This window comes from Trachinotus anak, unplaced genomic scaffold, assembly GCF_046630095.1.
Source record: "Trachinotus anak isolate AG129_WGS33_773 ecotype Australia unplaced genomic scaffold, CSIRO_AGI_Tana_v1 ptg000015l, whole genome shotgun sequence".
Taxonomy (NCBI): domain Eukaryota; kingdom Metazoa; phylum Chordata; class Actinopteri; order Carangiformes; family Carangidae; genus Trachinotus; species Trachinotus anak.
In genome coordinates, this window is record NW_027273866.1 from 14,447,998 (window position 1) to 14,469,769 (window position 21,772).

At 43.5% G+C, this 21,772-nt stretch overlaps 1 protein-coding gene across 5 annotated transcripts in view; it reads right to left on the minus strand.

Annotated features, from left to right (window-relative positions):
• slc8a3 (solute carrier family 8 member 3) overlaps nt 1-13,287 on the minus strand; it is a 110,411-nt gene extending 97,124 nt beyond the window's left edge. For 3 of the 5 annotated variants that reach the window (XM_071498480.1, XM_071498478.1, XM_071498482.1), the window contains exons 1-2: nt 12,993-13,128; nt 2,017-3,884 (exon numbers count right to left, since the gene is read on the minus strand). In XM_071498480.1, coding sequence (XP_071354581.1) covers nt 2,017-3,797 — 1,781 coding nt within the window. In that variant the 5' untranslated portion in view covers nt 3,798-3,884; nt 12,993-13,128. Of the gene's footprint in view, nt 1-2,016; nt 3,885-12,992 lie in introns of all 5 variants that reach the window. The other 2 variants (XM_071498481.1, XM_071498479.1) reach the window with 2 other exon arrangements.
• Between the last annotated feature and the right edge of the window lie 8,485 nt (nt 13,288-21,772).

Here is a 21,772-nt window from a genome sequence, read left to right on the forward strand (position 1 = left end):
TACGCTGGTTGCCTGGACAGAAATAGCAATATTTAGCAAATTTTAGAGCCACTGGGAGGAGGACAAATATTTTTCACTTTGTTAAAATGTATGTCGAGGGAATTTATATGACTGAATAAGAGGGGTGGCCAAATCTCTTCAATACTGGTCTTTACTGTTCAATTAAATGTTCAAAAACAATAATAATTACACCAATTCTTCTCCCAGATCATTAGCATTTATTCACAGTGTCTCATGTTTTCCATTTCTAATAAATGTAATATTCAGAATCTGACATAATTTAATAATTTCTTCAACACAAGCCCTTACTGTTATACTGAAGAAGTAATTATTCAACCATACAGTCAGATTGTGCTCCCAGATCACTACTTGTATTTCTCAATTCACAGCATGTCACATTGTGCGCTCTCACATCGGAGCAACGCTGCAATGTAAGAACATCTAACTCGCAGCACAACGTGCAACACAATGAACTGATCGATAGAAGCAGCATTCCCTCACAATGCCAACAACATCACGGCAGTCTCATAATAATAGTCATTCTCCACATCTCTCCCCTCTGCTCCCCCGGCAGCCTTCAGGCCCAGCCCAAAAAGCCTCTCTCACATAAATCAAGCAAAACCCTGAGAGCTCAGCAGGCCCCAAGAGCATGCTGATCACCCCGACACTCATTCCCCCGCCGCCGGTCTCCCGGGCTGCCTCAGCCCTCAGGAACCCACACCCTGGGGCACAGACCCTGCCAGTCAGCCACGGCCTGCTGAGAGGGTCCTGATTGGTCGGGGAAGGGAATGTCATGGACGGATGTCACTTTGATTCAGTGCCTGCAGACTGATGTGTGAGATGCAAGCGGATGCAAGCTGTGAAATAAACAAATCAATATTTCACAAGAGGCGCAATTCTGTACACATGCCAGCATCCCAGAGCACTGCATTACATGCATGGGACAAAACGCTGTGGTATTATGTCATATATTGCCCCAATGCTCTTTGTATTACAGTATAGTATGTTGCTATTATTGCAACAAATATGCCCACTCAGCTGGTAGCCTATGTGTTTTTGTCGTGCAGTATCGTACACAGATGGTACAGTTGACAAGACTAAATAACACACACAATTTACATAAGACGTTACTACTATGAACAGAGGCTTAGGACCAAACTGTAAGCTCTTGTAGCACGGCTGCCTCCAAAAAGAATCGAGCCCCCGATCTTGTCACTCATGTTATATGTTACATCTAAAAGACTGCCATGAACCTGAACCTGGCCTTTGACCTTTCCTGTAACTCTCCCTCTCTTCTAATATCCTCGTTCTGTTCCTCCCAACTGCTCTGCTTCAATTGAAGCAGACATCAAACACAAACAATAAAAAAAGAAAAGAGCATAAACCCAAAGTTCGACAAAACAAAAGCAGCAGGGATTAGAGAAGCAAGGGAAGGGTTACTTAAGGACTTCCTGTTTCCACGGTTGTGTGACGAATCCGAAAGTTGAATCCCTGTTGCGTGCGACACACACGGGATTGCTACCAAAGCACTCTGATGAAAGCTAAATCTCTTGACAGGCAAACAAGGGGATATAGAGAGTACACTGCCTAACCATGTAAAGAAAAAAGCATTTAAAATTCACAGTGACGAGTGCAAACAACACACGAACAGGTTACCAGAGAACGTTCTAAATTAAATTATGTCAAGAGGCAAAGGAGACAACATATTTGAATCAAAAGCAGGGATGAGACGTGTATCTGGGAGACTGCCGAACAGCTTTGAAGGTAGCGATCATATCGTTTCTTGACAGGTTTACCACTATCAAACTGTAATTCTAAATCAAAGCACACAAATCAACGGGATGCAAAAACAAGGACACAAAGGAAATCGCTTATTTATGACTCCTAAATTCATTTCATTTTTCAATAACCTTGGGTGATTAAAAATCAGGTAATAGCCAATAATAAATTGCCAACAACACATTAATGAAAAGCAGTTGCCCCACAACCATTAGAAAAACAGAACTGCTGTCTTACCACGTCTCATCGTTCTTGAACTCAAGCTCTCCATAGGTGTCTTCAAAGTCCTCCCCTCCTCCTTTGGCGAGTCCCTCCATGGTGCGATAAGGCACAATGACCGTCCCCCTTGCTCCAGAAGTCCTCAGCACTTTCACTTCCATAATACCGATGCTCTCACTGACATGCGCCGAGTTGCTCTCAAAGGTGAAGATGCCAGAATGATCGTCATCCAGGATGGTCACAGTGGCCACGGTGGGGAAGCCCAGCATGGCCTTTGGGTACGGGAGACTGTTGGGGGACAGCACCTCATCCTCAGTCTCCAAGACACGCAAATTACTGAGGCGCACGAAAAAGTGCTCGTCCTCTTCAAAGATGTCATCGTCTATGATGCCAATGCTTATTTCCTTGATCATCTCCCCTGGTTTGAATACTACTGTACCCTCTGTGAACTCGTAGTCAGCCCCAGCATTGGCCGAGCCGTCCTCTGTCTTATAATCCACGTAGATCGTCTTGTTGATGTCGCCACCCTTTCTGGTGATGGTCAGAATGGCGGCGCCACAGTTCTCGAGGCACTGGTAGACAGCAGGCTCAAAAGCGATCCTTGATACGTACTCTTCTGGTTCCTCCACGTGCACCTCCTGCACGCTGACACTCTTCTTCGCCTGTTCTGCCACGTGTTTCTTCAGGATATTTCCAGCGCCTGTCATCATGCGTGTAGCTTGGATGCGGTAGAAGGCACGGCTCTTTTGCTGATGCGAGAGAGCATAGTAGTTGGCCATCTCGACCAGCTGATCCAGCTCTTTCTCCGGATGCTTCTGCTTTAGATCTTTCAAGATGCGGATCATGTCGCGCCGGGACTCGTCCACCTCCTTGCTCTCGATCAAACCGATCAGATTGCTGGCCGCGCCTCCATCCATGAAGTGAGAGTTGACCATCTTGCCGTCCATCTCAATTCCCTTGGAGCGTTCAGCCTCCGTCTCGATGATGACGCCCCTGTGTTTGTCAGTGCGATACTTCTTATGCATGAACCTATAGAAGAGCAGACGTCTGTCCGCCACCCAGGCCAGGACTACACATATGGGGAAGAAGGCCAGCGTGAGTAGACCCTCCCAGACTTGGACAACGTTGGGAGAAAACACAGCCAGGATCATGTAGAGCCAGATGTAAGCAAAAATGCTCCAGCCTGCAGTGACAAAGAACACTCGGAGGTGTTTGACCTTGCGTACCTCTCCTTGGGGAATAACAGACACACAGAGGCCAATGATGACAAACATATTGAAGGCTGCACTGCCGACAATTGTCGAGGGCCCGAGCTCACCAGATTTGAACCCATGTCCACAAACCTCGATTACAGAAAGCATAATCTCAGGGGCGGACGAGCCTAAGGCCATGAGGGTGAGGTTGGAGACTGTTTCATTCCACACCCTGATTGTGGTGGTGGTTGTTTCCCCATTGGGCCTTTTGATGACAATTTCCTTCTCCTGGGAAGTGATAACTTCAATGGCCGCCATGAAGCGGTCAGCAATGATGGACACCCCGAGAAACATGTAGATCAGGGCCACAAAATACACGATGACCCGTGCGATCTTGTCTCCCATGGAGGGATCCTCTGGATACCATATGGGCAGGATGATCCCTGTACGACACTTCGAGTTCCCCTCACAGGTTGCATTGCTGGGACTGAGCAGAGGGCTCGGAGTGGTCCGGGCCTCTGTACAAAGGAAGGCCACAGCCACAGAGACCAGCCCCAACCAGAGGCAGGCTGACGACCCTGGCTTTACAGGCCTTGAACCCTCCATGCACCCTCCTTCGTCTCAAGGGTCCTTACCACACTGACGGTCCCTCTGGGATCCAGCACTGGGCTGTGCTTTTTCTCCACCCACCACCTAGGACACCAGACAGAAACAATAAAGATTATTTGGGTGATATATTATATCTTTATCTTTTACGTGAGAAACAACATCCAGACAGGGACGACAGTGATAAAACAATTGTACCACATTGCTTTGGGCTTTCTTATTCGATAAATGAAGGCATCTATTGCTTTATTAATATATAAATATTTATTGTACTTACTAAATGCAGTAACAATTCATTAATTTTAGTCACATAATTAAATAATGAAGGCAATCATATAATGAAATGATTATCCAACCTTAGGGTATTTCCTCATTATTTTAAATCCCAAGTTTGAGGAGTAGTAGTTGTACAAATCTGTAAGACTGTGTAACGCAGGGTGGAAAACACAAACTGTCTGAGCAAGAAAGTAAATTCTCTGCTTTATTTGGGAGCACAGATTTAAATGATCCCAGTTTCCCCCTGTAAGAGTTTCTACCTCCTATTTATTAAACAGCATAGTCATGAGACCTTGATGTTATCTAAGAGGGGCGGGCTGGAAATCATGTCCCCATGCTTAGAAATTCATGAGATTTTCAGGTCTGTAAACCACTATGTGAACAATGTAGATAACATTAGTTTAATAAAATCATAGCCTGTGGGCTCATTTCCAATCATAAAGTTTATTTTCAGTTCAGATGTGGATACGAGTGCCCAATAATGTGGATTTGAGCGTGATTGTCTGAATTCTCAGGGGTAATACACAGCTCTGAACCAAACAGCTCGTTCAGCAGGCGTGCAATGTTGCCAAACTAAGCACTGTCCAAAGTGTCGCATTGGCAAAAAAAAAAACAAAAACAGCAGAGAGGAGGCAGGAGACCATCAAGAGGCAAACTAAAACAAAAGGTACAGATGTCCCGTCCAAATTCATTATATACTGAGCTCTAAATGCAAACTTACCACTTCCGCAAGAGAGAGCAGCATTACAACAACAATGCAGACATTGTCCGAATTCATAAAAAGCTCAGGCTAAGCATCTTACGCACCTCGTCAGCTCTCATGAGACAGGACTTCACGATTCTTTTGATGCTAACAGCTGAGGCCAAAGGCAATGCGAGAATAAAGAATAGTTAACCACCCCAAACTTAAAAGATGTAACACAGGGGATTTATCACTGAGGCTCTCTTTTCAGTGGTATCTGTGATTATTTAGTGGTTCGGGAGGGTGGGTGGAGCCCCTCTGAAGCCTCCACCTCACCTTTGGGCCCATGAGGCACAAAGGCAGTTTAGTCTGAATTAAAGTTATCTCTTCAGAGAGATACAGGCAGTGTGAGTTAATCAGTCCCTCCTGAATTCACTGGAGGATTACATTTCTTTTATTACCATGACAGTTGTTTCCCTTTGCGTTTGTTGAGCTTTGTCTAGTTTGAGTCGTTTTTACATTTTGTACCTGAAAGTGCATTCTTGTGTTCTGATTCCTGGTTAAAGGGTTGATTACCTCTGGGGCCGCCTGCACTAAAATGTGTACAGTATATACACATGGCACTTTGAGGCACTTTGGATAAAAGCATCCATTAAATGGCAGATGTTATGCTGTGTAATGCAGATTTCTTATTTGATTTAACTCCTACTAGGTACACTGGATCTGAAGACTTAAAATAACTCCAGCTACTTGAAGTCCCAGGTGATATTTTTGGAAATTATATCATCCAGACGGACCACTGGCCAGTTTGGATAGCTGACAAAATACTTAGTGGAGGTGTGGATAGTCAAACTGGCATATTTGAAGCACTCACATCTATTTAAAAGCCAAATATTTACCCTGGAACCTGAGCAGTGTCAACACACACCTGATGTCTGCAAAAAAAAAAAAAAAATACTAGAAAAGTTTCAATCAGCATCTTCTGTGCAAATTCAAGCATTAGCAAAACCAATCAATCTATTCTGGAATTAATTATTTCTAATATTTCTAATTTAATGGTTCACAGGAACAAATAATTGCATCACTGACTGTGTTATTATGATGCCTTTTGTGGGCTCATAACCTCAATAACAGTCAGAGACATACGTCCTCCCAGAACTGCATTTTTTTTTATTTTTAGAGGTAATAAAACATAAAAAGGGAGGATATCTCAGCTCAAAATGAAATTCCTTAGATGTTAAAAAAGATGTTGATTGCAGAACAGCAGGATAGAAAAGGGAACGACAGCAAACGGGAGCAGAGGCAGAGACAAGGAACTTAAATTTAACCGAATCAGCAGAGCCATTTATATGGACAGGAGCCAGCCATGCAACCCCTGTGAGAACTGACAGCGCTGAGCACAGACAAAAACAACAGGGAAATAATTGAGTGACAAAGTTGTTCTTAATGAGGAAAAAGGTTTTGCACTGGTTTGGAGTTTTTTTTTTTGTTTGTTTGTTTTTTACCAGTCTGGAAGTTTAAAACAGCAGGCCAACCTACAAGAGCCAACTTTTAAATAACCTGTACATTGTTCAGAAATTACAGTTATAAAATGATATCAACATGAACTGTTCAGTTTGCAAAGATGAAAAACTGACAGCAGAGATGAAAAAGATAGTGTGAGCACAGGAAGGCTGAGGGAGGAAATGTTTTTCCTGTTTTAGAATCAGAGCGGCAGTGCTGCTGACCAGCTAGCTTCTCCCTGTCTCTTTTATTGCACGGTGGCCAGCCAGGGTGGATGAGCAGAAACTGCAATGAGGCAGAAATAGACGCAGCATCCAGGATTTAAAGGCTAGGGGGAGCCTATCAGTATGCAACAACCTGGGGATGGGAATGATTAAATGACCGGTCATTTAATTGTTAGGTGATATACTTGTGGAAGGGTTAGACCAACATCCCCTCATATTTTAGACCCAATAAAACTACGTCAGCACAGCGTTGTAACCTTGCTCGACCTTTCTATTTTTAGACTAGTCAAATGACAAGCAACATGATTCAGAATCACTGCATTAAAACTGTATTTTAAGTCGATAAAGCAAACTTCCTTGTCATCATTCAGTGTCTCTGCTGACCTGATGAATGTAAATCCAATATTAACTCTGTTTTAGGCTGTTTAGGTCTTTAGCAACTCCTGTGGGAAATATATGGCTCTCTAGCTGTTAAATGTTGCATCATATCCACCAGCTGGCTGGCTGACTCTGTCTGTCTACTGTTTGGTGCTGGGAATGTAGTGTGCTGTCAGTTTTTAGATGATTCCAGTCGTTGGCTGAAAACCAAAACAAAACAGCTAAAAAGATGCTACAAAGCTCTGCCAAGCCGAGGGGAACTTCAGAGGCTGTGGGTTCATCACAACCCTGTTCACATACAAATAGTCTTAAGGTCGATTGTTAATATAAAAATATTGACTATGGTCTCGTTAAATGAGCTGAAATCCCCCATCCCTTCAACATTTGACTTTGATTTCCAGCAGCTTTAATGCAGACAGAGGGAGACTCTTGTGTTCTGATGCGTGAATGAGTGTTATCAGAATATGGAAGGAGGACAGTGATGAGAAAGAGTAGAATCTGCTCGGTCTGCCTTCCCAGGATAAACAGAGGTAAAACAAAATGGCAAACAAACCAAATACCCATGAATCCAAGAGCAAACTACCAGAGTGACACAGAGAATTTTAAAGATATAAGGCCATACAGTAACACTGGACAGAGGGAGTCAATTGTCTGGTAATACCTCCTGCCTGGTCCCATTAGGTTTATAAATTTCACAAGCCGAATAAAATCATGCTCAGAGAGATTATTTTGAAACTGTAAACTATAGTTGTGCTCGTTTCCAGGTCTCCCAAAAGACAAATTATATAATACACACTACAGTTTGCACTATTCTAAGTAATAGTTTTAATTATTTTAAGGATATGTGATCAATTTATTGCATGTAAAAAAAATTCCTCATCTTTTCAATTTACCCTCATTACTGCCTAATAATAATATAATATGTGCCACAACCACCTCCTCTGCTACTGTTACGCACTGCCTCACTAAAACTACTGATACTACTGCTGCTACTTCTACTACTCCACCATTACTCCAACTAATCCTCCTACAAAACCTATAATGCAGCAATTTAGCATTTCATAGCACTTCCATAACAAAAGTTCCATGATGACCTTGTCTCTGAAAAATTACATTTATATACATCTAATCTGCAACAGCAAGAAAACATAATGCTGCCCTGATCATGTCTTTTTTATAAAGTAGGCTATAATTTACTCGGGGTACTTGGTTAAAGATTGTGACATTAGTTTTAAACTGAAAAGTCCACGATGAAGAAACCATATAGACAATTAACTGAAACCATGATCTCAAATCTAATCAAGGCAGCAATTACACTTCTCAACAGAAGCTAAATTAGCATCATACAAACTAAAGTATGTAACTTTTCTCTAATTTTCTTTAGTTGAATTATGCTTCAAATAGTCCTGGTCCAAAATGAACAAACTAATCTTTTCTACTGGTATTTTTGTGAGTTCAAGGAAATAGACATAAATAAAAATAGACTTATTCTCTAAAGTCCAACAAAGACAAGAGGTCGCACCTTCTCCCACCTATTCAGCTTTTATATGTCACAGGACTCACTGTAATGAGAGCATTACAACCCTAAATAGTGTCGCAAACTCAGCCAAGTGCTGTGTGACATAGTTTAGTTTTAAGCACTGCAGGTGGTGACTGACTGGCACGTCTGCCTCTCGAGTCTTGAGACTGTTCAGTACTACAAACCGGTACAAAACCATAGACTTCACTTGTCTGATGCTGCCACCAGTTCTCATACAGACTCCCATAGACGCTGAACTGAAGCCCGTACGCCGAAGACTGCAGACCAGACCTCTTAGGGGGATTCGGGACCAGATTCATTCATAAACAGCAGACTTAGTGCCTGTTAGCTTGTTATCCTGTGGATATTACTCCTGATTCCTGCTGCCTGTGGACTTTGGAGAGACTCACTGCTGCAGTTTGGTTAAGTTAAACAACCTTTAGTGCCTGTTAGTGTTAATAATTAATAACATACAAGTTTTGTTTATTTACGGTAAAGGCACACAGGTAGCATCAACACAGCATTATCACGGTAAGTTAATTAAAACAGTTATTCACTTCATAATTGATCTGCTTTATGTAGCCTACAGCTTAATTAATACTTTGGGAGGATAATGAAGCATATTGTTCAATTTCTACTGGATATCAGGCGCATATCAGGCCACTGTGTCCTGCACTATTGTGGCCACAAAGGTCAATACTCGAGAAATTCAAAATAATCGACACATTTCCTGTCCAAAGCTGGTACATAAAATCGCTCTAACGTCCTGGCACTGTTAAAGGCTTCTGTGACCCAGACTCACTGAACAGCCTGGCAGCAGTGCAGAGATATTCCCGTCTAAATTTTATGAGCGAGTCTCAGCCCTCTAACCAGTCAGGAAGGCCAGAGTCAGTGGTGGGGGCTCACAGCTGTCAGTCAATATGTGAACATGCTTCTGGTCTAATACTCCTCACACACCAAGGCCTCAGACTGCTGGAAGACATCACTACGGCTGGCTCACAGGTTAGCAAGCTCCCAATTCCTGCTTTAGCTGGTGGGCTGAGTGGAGCGCAACGTAACATATCATAACTTAACGTAAACTTGTCAGAAAAATCATCGCCATTAAAGCAGCCGATTAATTTACGCCTGGTTCAACTGTATCTGGAAACATTATCTGGATAATGGCGGCTGTGCCGCAGACCTTTGGATTTATGCCTGGTGTTCTCATTATCTTGATCCTGACAGCACTGATCAGATCTCAATATGCAAATTAGTTAGACAGGGTCGTTGAAGTTGTCGACAAACATAGCGTGTCCCAGATTAAGGAAAGTGATGCTATGAAAGGGGCATCATTCATTTATAAGTCTTAAGACTTTCCAGCTACTGTAGTTAATTCTAGGCAGCGTGAGGTGGGAGGAGGAGGGGGTGGAGTTAGACGACCTTTTAATTTAGCAGGGTTTTTTTTTTTCTCAAAAATTGGGTCACACTGTTCAAACTGCATTTATACCTGACTGAGACCTGATCACAATATGAGCCAGATCTTCTGTATATGTGATCTGATCGCACTCGATCACGATTAATTTCCTTCTCTGCATCAAGATACAAATCATATGTTAATGAGAGGTGTTAAGGCTGGATGTATAACCGACACAAGAGGTCAACAGGAAACTGGGTTTACATTTTTTCATTTGCTTTGTGAAATAGAGCGATGGTGAGTTACATACAGGTAACTTATAACTTCACTCTGCTGTGTTAAAAAACTGAACTCTCTTCAACTTCTAATCTTCACCCTCAAACTTGCAGCCGTCAGACACATGTAACACAAGCAGACAGTCACAGTTCTTGTAGTTCCCACGCCAGTCTCCGTCGACCCCACAGCCTGATGTGTAGTTACATTTTTGATGATGCGCATGTCAGCTACGCACAGAGACCCCGTGGGTGGCGTAGCCCCATAACAGAGGTATAAATCCACCTTAAAGTGATGCTCCAAAAATCTGGGAACCTACAATTCCCATAATGCAACTCCATAGCGTCTTTCATTGGACTGGTAAATGCCCATGTGTTACAAAGTCAGGCCATTTGTCAATCTGAGATAACCCCGATGACATCATCATATATAACCATGATGACGTCATCATATATAACCCTAATGACATCATCGGGGTTTTATATGTTGACTTTCAAAAGTTCGACAGCCACAAAAGACTCAGAGTAAACCGACCTAAAATAATCCTCTAACAAAATTGCGATGTTACATCATTGCTGTCAATATACCTAAAAGTAACTGATCAGTTGATTGATTGATTGAATGGTTGGTTGATTGATTGATCGATCATTTAAGAGAGCCAAACACATAATCTTAGGCAAAGATGTGAAGCTCATTAAAATGATTACATTAAAGCGCTCAGACAGGCTGTTCAGGTGTACAGTATGACCTCACAAGGATTTCCTATTGATTTTCTATCTAAATATTGACTTTCTATCTCAACACACATCGCAGTGAGTGCTGTTTGGCGACGGAGAGTGAACGGCCTCATTTCTCTATGTCTACCATCATTAGAACCGTGACCCCTAAATTAGGAGCAACACAAAACAATTTGCATACTAATTACAGTTTTAAGGACTGTATTTTGCATTGCGAGTGTAGGGATGGACTAATCAAGACTGTTCAGAAGCAGCTACCACAAAGTATTAAAATCAACTGAAAAGACTAAATTGTTCATTAAAACTGCGCAGGAACTAAAGAGCCGTATTATAACTGACATATCGAAGTTCAGGGTGAAGTTCAGCTTTGACATATTCCAATTAAACCTGACTCCGACCTCTTTGACCACAAATAGTTGAGGATGAACCCACTTAAACTCAATTTAAACAACTTTTAACCACTTTATTCTTTACAAATATAAAGACGCAGAAGTCAGCGATATTTGCTAAATCAAATATCACGAATATTTGACTTAATACCTGCGGCTGCCATACTGTTTTCTCTGCTAAACCAGGGGTGGAGGATGTGGTCTCTAAGAATATGTTATGGTAATGGCAATATCTTGTTTTATATCACAATATTGATACTGTTTATTAATATACTGCATCTCCCAGCTAACGGAACAATAAAAATCTATTAATGAAGGTTAGGATAATGAAGGAAGTCTATTGGAGGCACCAAATTCAAAAAATATAGTTCATGTTTTTCCTGAATCCTGTTTTTGTGACGGTGGGAGCAGGTTGAAGCAGCGTGCAGACACAGACAAGCACCAGAGTCCAAACTGATTTAATTCCTTCAGCTTAACAAGCTCTTCGGGCACTTTTATCCCATGAGAGGGGGTTTCTAATAAATATTAGCAACATCAGGAATTTGTAAGTGTGTTTCAAGCTTTACAGGCTTTTGTGATCAGGGAGGAACCTCTGAGAAAACAGCTGGCCAACAGAACATCACACATTTATCTGTCTTAGAGCTGAAATAATTAGCAGATCAATCAATTAGTCAATCTACGGAAAATAGGCAACAATGGTGATAATTAATCATTTAAGTCATTTTTAATAAATTCTCTGGTACCATCTTTGAGAAGCCAAATATAAGTTTATCTCATGTTATTAAACTAAATGTACATTTAGTTTCCTTTTGGACTGTTGAATGAAACCAGCTCTGTGAATATGCCAGCTTTGCCTTTGGGAAGTTGTGATGGGAAATCTTTGATTATTTTATGAACCAAACAATCGACTAATCTTGGAAATAATCCACGGACGTGCAGCCCAGTAGCAGCCCTCATCAGTCTAACTCCAGATGACTTACATCTCTAAGACTGAGACCTTGGATTCTAATAAGAGAGGCACATATGAATGATTTAGTGCATCTTTAAGCGACCACCACCATGCACCCCCCCCCCCCCCCCCCCCCCCCCCGTATGTCCTGCCTGCTGCAGACAGCGTTATGACTGAGGCAGTTGCTGAGAGCGGATCTCCTTCCCTTTCCCTATTTTGGGAAGAGGGTCTTGTTTAAGGAGGCTATTCGAGATGCGCGTAAACATGGACTCAGCAGACACACGGAGAGCCTCAGCTGTTCCTGATTAATCATCGTGGGGCCGACTTGCTCACTGTGCCGGTGTCAGTGCTACCTGAGGGGGGAATCCCTGCAGGAGCACCCGGAGGCCCGCAGTCACTTACAGGGTGCACATAGGCCTGCGTGTGTGCATGCTTTTATTGTGTCTATAAATTAAACTGTGAACAGTGGCAGGCCAAGCGAGGGAAGCCACAGTCACAGCAAAAAAATAAAATAGAATAAAGACTCGTGGATAAAAGCTGGAAATCCAGGTGCTCAGCCAATCAGCAGCGAGAAGGACTCGGCGGTGCCGTAACCACCGGGATCCGTTACTTGCGTTGACAGACGCCAATTATTTGAATGGCACACCCATTAGACGGTATCACGAATCCCTTTCAGCCCGTTGCAGTGGATCCTATGTGCACAGTGACGAGGGGCAATGGGAGCAGACAGGCAGGGTCGAGGTCCGGTGGCGGACCCGCACCGACCGTCATCTGCTGCGATCTGACAGCTGCGCCGGGTGCTCCACTCATTACCCCTCCACACTGTTTCATTCCAGTCAGTTTGCATCATGCGTTGCTCATCGGGAACCTACCTGGATCTGTATTCCGGGGAGCTGATGTAGTGGCTGTGAAACAGCTCCTGTGCGCCTCCTCCAGCAGTCTCACACCCGGCTCGCTGTTTGGACCCCCGGAGCCAAACGTGCTCCTCGGACCAAATTCCCCCGGTGAAGCCGCTCCGTCGTCCTCATGTACGGAGAGCCAGGTCTCCCCCCGCCTGCTCGGTACTGGTGATTGGATCAAACCGGCCAGAGGTGATCGCTTTGCGTCCTCTGCTGCCTCGGCGCCCTCCTCCCCAGATCCTCCCTGTCTGACGGACTGACCGGGTCGCAAAGCTGTCAATGACGAGGGAGGAGGAGGAGGAGGAGGATGTGTGTGTGTGTGTGTGTGTGTGTGTGTGTGTGTGTGTGTGTGTGAGGTGGGGGGGTCGGTATTTTAAGGTTGCACCCTTGGTAGGAATGGCTCTTCAGAGCCCGGCTCTCCCTCCTCCTGCCAGCCGTGAATCAGCGCTCTCCTCCTCCTCCTCTGTCCGCTGCGGTAGCGCAGGAATACGCGGTGGCTCCTGTGGGTCCGGCCCCTGCTGTAGAGCTGCTGTTCGCCGGCTCCTCTCCTGCACAGAACCGGCACATCGACGTGATATCCGCCGTGCGCACCGCCTCCGAAGTTGCCGCGGCTGTCAGCTGGACTTTGCGCACCTTCGGAGGAGCGCGGATCCGTCCCCGCCTCGGGGAGAGTCACTGCAGAGGAGCTTTATCTGTGAGTCGTCATCCGCGGATAATTATTAGCCAGTGATATGATATTAGGCCTCTTCTCGCCCGGTGGAGGTGTGAAATGGTTGCGCCCTACAGCCCTCCGCCCCCCATTTGTAAAAGTCACACGGACAGGCTCGGTTAGGCGCGCAACTACGTCACCATCAGCTGAGAGAAGAAACCTGCAACACAAAGCATGAATATCACCCAGGCCCACAGCCCACCATGACCACTGAGCACGGGGGGGGGGGGGGGTAATTAAGGCATCACTTGCTGTTGCACCTGTATGTGTGCACCTTCAGACAGAAGCTGCAGGAGATCTTCTCCTGGAGGTAACAAAACGTTGATGATGTTGTGTTATTGAAATGTTCATGGTGCACACAAATAGGCTGTGGTCTATTTTGAGGAAGTGTTGCCTACGTAACATCTTAAAGTAGCTAACAAGGAAAATTTAAAATGACAAGACACATTTTTGAATCCACATCCACAACCACATCTTAGGATTTTATATAATAACTGCTTATCGACGCATATTCCACAGCACTAACACCAGATCAAGTCCACACTGGACAGAAGTGTCCGTCCATATCAGCCAGGAGTCATGTCTGTGGCCCAGAACCTACAAATCTATTCATATGATTCATACTTTAATTTAACGCTATTAAAGTGTTAGAAATGTGACAAGTAAAACTATAAGCTGTGGTGTAAAAGTTGAAACTGCAGCACAAACAACAAGCATGGACGGATGATGAGAAAATGGGGCCCTGGGCGCAGAAGGGTAAAAGGCCCACCACACTTCCTATACAGGACCTCCAGAATAAAAGTTTCACAGTCATTTTGCATTTGTCTGTGGTCACTCTCTTTAGGATTGTTTAACTGAGCTCTGTGACTTTCAAATAGGGCTGTCAAAATTAACGCCCTAATCATCGGGATTCATTTCAAAATACTTAATGCGTTAAAATAAATGAACGCAATTAACGCCGCCGCAGTTTAGTTTACTTCCTGCGTGGGCGCTGACCTATGACACAGAAGCCCTGAGACTCATCCCTGCAGCCAGAGAGGAGCTGAGATGGAGACGAGCATTGAGCGAGTTTTAGGCGGAAAATTTCAATTTGAAAAGCTGCTCGACGCAACTATTTTGAAGCAAAAGTAATACGTACAACTTGCAAAGCCGAATTTAGTTATCACAGGAGCAATTCGTCATTACAATATCCCCTTAATGCAAAACATCTGATGGAAACCTGGTTATTTTTTGGCACAACACAGATCAAACATTTATCTTGGCGCATACAAGATGGTGATTATCTCAGTTGAGCCTTGATTTTGAAAAAGTTTCCTCTACATAGTTCTGTGTTTGGTTTTGTGTTAGATGCTAATAAACAGTGGTGTTTGAACTATACACCCTTTGTGATTACTCATTAATTTAGTGATTTATTTTACATTTAAAAAAACTCATGTCTGTTGCTACAGCCAGCAGCAAGTTAGCATAGCTTAGCACAAAGACTGTAAACAGGGGGAAACAGCTTTGTCTTGTTATTTCATTAGGTGTCTTGTTTTTGACAAGGCAACCTAACAGCAGCAACAAGACTCCAGAAAGTCACAACACCTGGAAACAGTGGTCACATAACTCCCCCATTTAATAATTAAACCCAATTTAAAGAAATATTCATTAGTAAATTAACACAAATTTAAATTTTTACCCCCAAAATGTCAAACTATTCCTTTGAGCAAATCCTCCTCAGTGGCTCCCAGAGTTCAGGCACATCCTCACCATCCTGTTTGCCTCTTTGTGCCCCCTCTTGCAGTTGCATTGCACAACCCAGTGATCTTCCACCCCCTGTTAGATGCATTAGTGGCCAGTAGATAATGAGCTTCACTGGGCACACAGTCCTTGATGCAGCGCAATCACCCATAACCACTGCTGACAAGACAGACGAAGCCCCAGAGACAGGAGCAAAGCGGGAGGATGTTGACACTGCCACCACCTCTAATTACAGACCTGAAGCATCGTGGAAAAAGATCTTAAAAGTCCCAGGGCAAACCAAACTGTGTGTAAAATTAATACAACTATTAAAACGTCTTTAAAATTAATTAGCAATTAATCAATAATGAATTATAATTAATCCACCCAGAAACAACATGGAGAGACTTGGCGCAGTCCTCTTATTGCAGTAAGCAGAGTCTCTTCTCTTTTGGGACGGAGCCTATATGCAAAGCAGGAAAAAATCAATTGGGTCCGATTTTAATTACATAGTCCGGCACTGTGGCACAGAATCTTATTAGCCTGTTCAGATTTCCATGCTTGTTAAATTCAAATATGAAATTCAAAAAACAATCACTTCCAAAATGGACCGGGGGGATGAGACAGGCCAATCTGGTCAGGCAGCACCCCCCATCACCACCACCACCACACCCATCCGCCGTCCTCCACTCGTCTCCTTGTAATGCTGTAATTAGTATGGAGAATATGGTTGGATGTTTTAATGAAGTTTTCTTATCTGCAGCGGAGAGGGTGGAGGCGCTGGGCAGACTGCTGTGCAGGCTCTGGGTGTACCTGCTGCCTGCATGCGTCGTATGATTGGAATTCAATGCCTGCTCCTGCCTCGCTCATCAAACTCCTGCATGCGTTCAGTGGTGATTAATGGATTATACTTGCAATCAACACGCCGGGCCTGCCTGTGCTTCCCACTGAGAGGAGCCGCACTCACAAGGGCTGGAGGCTTGATGGCCGTGGCCCTGAAACTGACTGGCTGCATTGATTCTGTGGAAGTAAAGCAACTTCACCCATCCTCTCCTTCCTGTTTGTCCCTCAGTGTGCCTGATGGCGGTCGAGAACCTGGATCAGTTTCATTAAAACGTCTGGCGTGCAGCAGAAGCAGAAAATCTGGAGCAGAGAAACGATACAGCAGAGCACAAGAGAATACTGCTGCACTTGCACTTTGTGATTTGTATTTTCTCTCTCTCTCTCTCTCTCTGCACATGCTGATAATTTGTAGGCTTGAGTTGCAACAACTTCAGTGGTAAAAAAAAGAAAAAAATAATAAATCAGTCAGGGCCTGGTGGTGAGAGAAAGAGGGAGGGAGGGAGGGAGAGGTCATCAGGGGAGTTAACACTGACCTCACCCCGGGGCGACGTCCACTTACCACGGTCAGTAATGAATAGTGAACTTGTGAGATGAGAAAGGTAAAAAGTCACCTCACATCAGGATCTGAAGACCTTGAGTCTGGAGGTGACTTCCTGTCGCCAGGGAAAGTTCATGCTTGGAGGGTGGTGTGATGGTGGGGGTCAGACACAGAGCAAAGCGCCACGTTCCTTGGAGACTCAGGAAAAGAGATGCAACTCCTAACTTAAATGAAAATTTGGTGCGACTGAAGAGTCAGTTAATGCAAATTACACAAAACACTTGACTCAGCTCCAGGTCTATCCGGCCGTGCAGATGGTTTTGGTTTGGTTTGCTCTCAGACATCTCTGCTGTTACCCCAGCAGGATGCAGGTGAACTGAATTTCATGTGGTCACCAAAATCAATTTAAAGATCTCTCTCCGGTGGCCAAGAGACGGGTGGTCCTGTCGCTGTGGGACAGTGGTTCCCAAAGTTTTGTGCTGGTGACCCCTTTATGCAAAGTATGGGTTGTGAGCAGTTCAATGAAAGAATGATTTCCCTTCTCAGGTTGGTTAATTTGCAAAATTACTTAAAACTATCATATGTAAAAGATGAAAGAAAAGTCTGGAAAATTAACATGATTTTGAGAAGCAGAATTTGGTGTTTTCACATTTCTCAGCAAAATTCATTCACGCACCCTGGTGATTTGCATGAAATGGTGCTGGAAGCAGTATCGTCCATCTGTGCTCTGACAACTGGACAAAAGTTGACCCTTCTTCATTTGCAGCCCTGACTCCTGTGTTAAACTACTGCAAACTGTGCTGCGTATCTCTGTAGAGCAGTTTGTGCTTCAGCAGAGCAGGTTCATATAAGATGGTGCCACACAGCTAATGTAATAGCCTCCTGAATTTTTGACTCTTCAGTCCTCTGTTCCCTCAAAAGCTCAGCTCTGCCAAAACACTCTGCAGCTGCCCCGTGCCACAGATTCACATGTCAAAGTTCACCAAAGAGAAACTACATGAAAGATCCACAGTCATCTTCATCTTCAGGGGTCAGTAGCCACAATGGTTGGCAGCCTCTGCATCACAACATCACTGTCGTCCCATCTTTCAAACCTGCATGCAGCGCCTTGATATGTGGGTATGTACATAATCACACTGAGAAGAAGAGCTGGTTATTCTTCATATAACGCTACATAACCTTGACTCCCCTGCACCAATAAATCCTCTCCTCAAATAAAACCCTGACAGTCCATAAATACACAGAGTACAGTGCAGATAGAGGGGAGCACTAAGCTTTCACACTGTATGTATTCTCAGCTCCAACAATATCCATAGAGACCAGTATTTGCACACATATAGTATAGCCTGTCTACGGAGACTGCCACTACTGCAGCTGCAGCTACTGGAGCTGAGCATTCAGTGGTTCACTGGTCTGGAATATATTTGCAGCGGAAGATGGGTGAGAGAGGAAAACCCACACCGACTCCATTACACCAGAGACACAGTGAAGATGAGTGCAGGGCACTGGACTCCACACTCATCGCTCCTGAATGGAAGAGAGGCAGAAAGGAGGGATGGAGGGAAAAGACAGGAGATCAGGGCGGAGAGGTCAGCTCGTCTGAGGGTCTCGGGCCCCCTCTCTGCACGACAGCCACGTCTCCATAGCAACGTGTGGCCCCTGCCTCGGTCCTGGGGAGAGTGGAAGTGACGGCAGCGATCTGTGCGCGTTCCGTCTGGCTCATTATGTGGGGAATGAAGTGAAACAGCCAGGGGGTGCATTTGTTCTGCGTGGACTACCCCTCAGCTGCCAAGCGTCTGTCTATTTATAGAAATGAAATGAGAGAGAGAGAGAGAGAGAGAGAGAGAGAGTGGGGGAGAGAGGGAGAGAGAGAGAGAGAGAGAGAGAGAGCCTAAATAAAATAAACACAGGGGTCATTTCCCCGCTAACTTCCCTCCCTCCTTCCATGTAGAATAAGTCTATTTTTCCTCGTTTGATGCTGTAGCTCTCTGTAAGTGACATTTCAGTGAGTCAGTGGGGGGGTGAAGGTCGAGGCTCTCACTGACTTCAGAGACTTTGTTTTACTATCTGGGACGAGAGCCTGTGAAAATACAAAGCTACACACCAGGGCTGCGACTTCAGATTATTGTCATTATTCATTTATCTCTCAGTTATTTTATTAATCACTCAGTCTTTAAAAATGTCCTTATAGCTGCACACAACAACCTTATTCTGCATTACCAACCATTTATCCAACGGTTGTTTACGTCTTATAAATACTAAATAGGGGAACTTAGAGTTGATATTTTTAACTGATTAATGACTCAAATGATTTTAACTGTTGCTGATTGACAAATCAATGAATCAGCACTTACAGCCTGTACACATTTGGCTTCATATATAACTCATAGTACACAAAGTAGACAAAATGTTCTGAGACGAAAATACTTCAGTGATAATACACCAAAAAACAAAGTTAAGGTATTCTTGTCAAAAATGTGCGTTCGTATTCTGAGTTTATGATAAAATGTCCATCAGCTGATAATGGATTATTCCAAAACTCTTAAATATTAATATGAGTATCAACCTCTATAATCCAGTATCATCCAAACTGGTCCCTAAGAAAAGGATCTGAAAATTTCTGGCTCCTAATGGCATCATCGAAGTCTGCCGTGGCCCGTCCCCCTTCTTTACCCAAAAAAGACAAACTAATCTTAAGGATTAAAGCTTCAAAGAGCAGATGAAATACTTTTAGTAACAGGGGTGTATCTTCAGTAATGAGCTTCAGATGCATTCAGAAGATGTCTTCACAATTCATCAAACTTCCTTTTCTTTCCATAAGCAATATCTGATTGGTTTCCAGCCAAGGTTGACCCCACACTGTCTAATGTCCTGCCCCAACAGCCTGTTCCAAGAGGACACACATCACATTGATAATAAATGCTAATATATGTCATAAATATAGTTTTGTTTGAGGATTCACCAGGAAATCCTCAGACGAGTCTCAGAGTATTTCGTATTTCCTCACTGAGCTGAATGATCATGTCTCCAGTCTTTGTGAAAAATGTCTTCTTGTGAGTGGTAATTAATCATCATCTGGAGTGTGTGAGAGTGTGTTTGGAGTCGGGGATTTCTACATTCACTGAGGGCCAAAAAGACTGAGTGCCGCCTGCTTCTTCTGCAGAGTGTTTCCACATCGGAGCCGTGATGATCTGGCTGCAGCAGTTTGATTTGATTGATTCATGTAAAAAACCTACTGACGGGGACCAAATCTGAATGATACAGGAGCCCCGGAGCTGCACAGGGGACACCTGAAAGATGCTAAGGTTTATTTAGTGTTTCAGAAGCCCAGTTCATATAGGGCCCAGAATTTCAACCAGCTACATGATTCTTCATTAGTTCTCCTGCTCGCCGACTTGGTAAATATTGAATTTCATTTCCCCGTTTTTAGCCTTGTCCGATGAATATTTAATGACGTTTTCTTGCATTTTCAAATGAAAAATTGAACAGCACGTGAAGGGATGGGCCTTTTTCCAAATTAGGACTCCAGCTCATCATGCATCCTGACAGGTCACTTACAATATCAAGGCCCTAAGGATTGACCCATTTGTGCCTGTGACGACTACACCCATAGAGCCGGAGTGTGCTGTAACATATCTTCTGCTGCAGCGAGCTCAAGTCTCCTTCACATGGTTCATTTGAAGTGGGCTTTATAGAGAAGCTGTGAGGCAGAGCAGCGTTGCACAATTAGTGAGGTTACGGACGGTTCATCAAACACACGCACACACAAACACACACAAACACACAGCGAAATAAACACAGGACTGAGAAATGACTAAACCAGAGGAATACTTCGTTTAAAGTGCAGTAGAGTCTGTCTGCAGCATATGGAGATACGGAGATTTGACATACATCAAAAAACAAACTACCTACCTATGAGAGAGGATGATTATTTTGTGTATAAATCCAGACTAGGAGTTTTCAAACCTGGGAAACTGAGACTGGTACCACCTCCATCAGCTACACTTATTTACATTTTGGCAATTTAGCATCATTAAAAAATTATGCAAAATTTGTTGTGCAGACAACTATCACTGGAAAACTAAAGAAAATCTAAAAAAGATGATTCTCGGGCAAATTCTGGAGTTATAAGGAAGGTCTTTTTTCTCTGATTTCAAGAGTTTATTTGTGAAATATCAGGAATATTCTGCCTATAGTGATATTCTTGGAAATAAATGTGTACTATGTTATGAGTCAAATAAAAAAAAAAAGGGCTACAATACTAAAAACAATACTAAAAACTACAATAACTAACTTCCTGTTGTTTTCAGAACACCTGCATGTACCTGTCCCTCTGCCTCCTCCTCAGCTCTCCCACGTCACACTGGGAAGAAACATGTAGGAGACTCAGTTTGAAAACACTGACAGTTTCTGGAGAGCTTTGATTGTTGATTGTTCTACATGTAATTAGGAAGCATCATAATGGAAACAAAGGATCAGAGACTGTGTTCGTGCTGATATGAGTTGTTCTGAAAGCTGCCACATGAGAGTCAGGTTTAAATGATCTGTGCAGTTAAAGTGAAAGGGTTATTTTGAGGGGACAGGAAGTCAACCACCCTTTCCTGTTTTAAGAAGTGGTTTAAGTGCTGATAAGTTTCCTTCCTAAAAATCATACTCGTTGGGTCCCCAGTTGTTTTTAACCTGTATTGTCTTTATACAGACCACAGTAGATGGCATGAAATTGGTGTAAGTTCAGTAGAAATTAGGCATTGAAGGAAAAATAATTCAAATTAAATTCATGCTTTTCTGAGAGTAAAACAGATGTGCATTACGATTTGCTGCCTTTTCAGTAACAGCTGGCTGACGGTCAAGATTCATCCACTTCCTCCAACACGTCTCAGTGTATGATAATAAAAACACGTCATGTTGCTCCGTCAAACTGAGGGAAATTAAACCACTAGATAG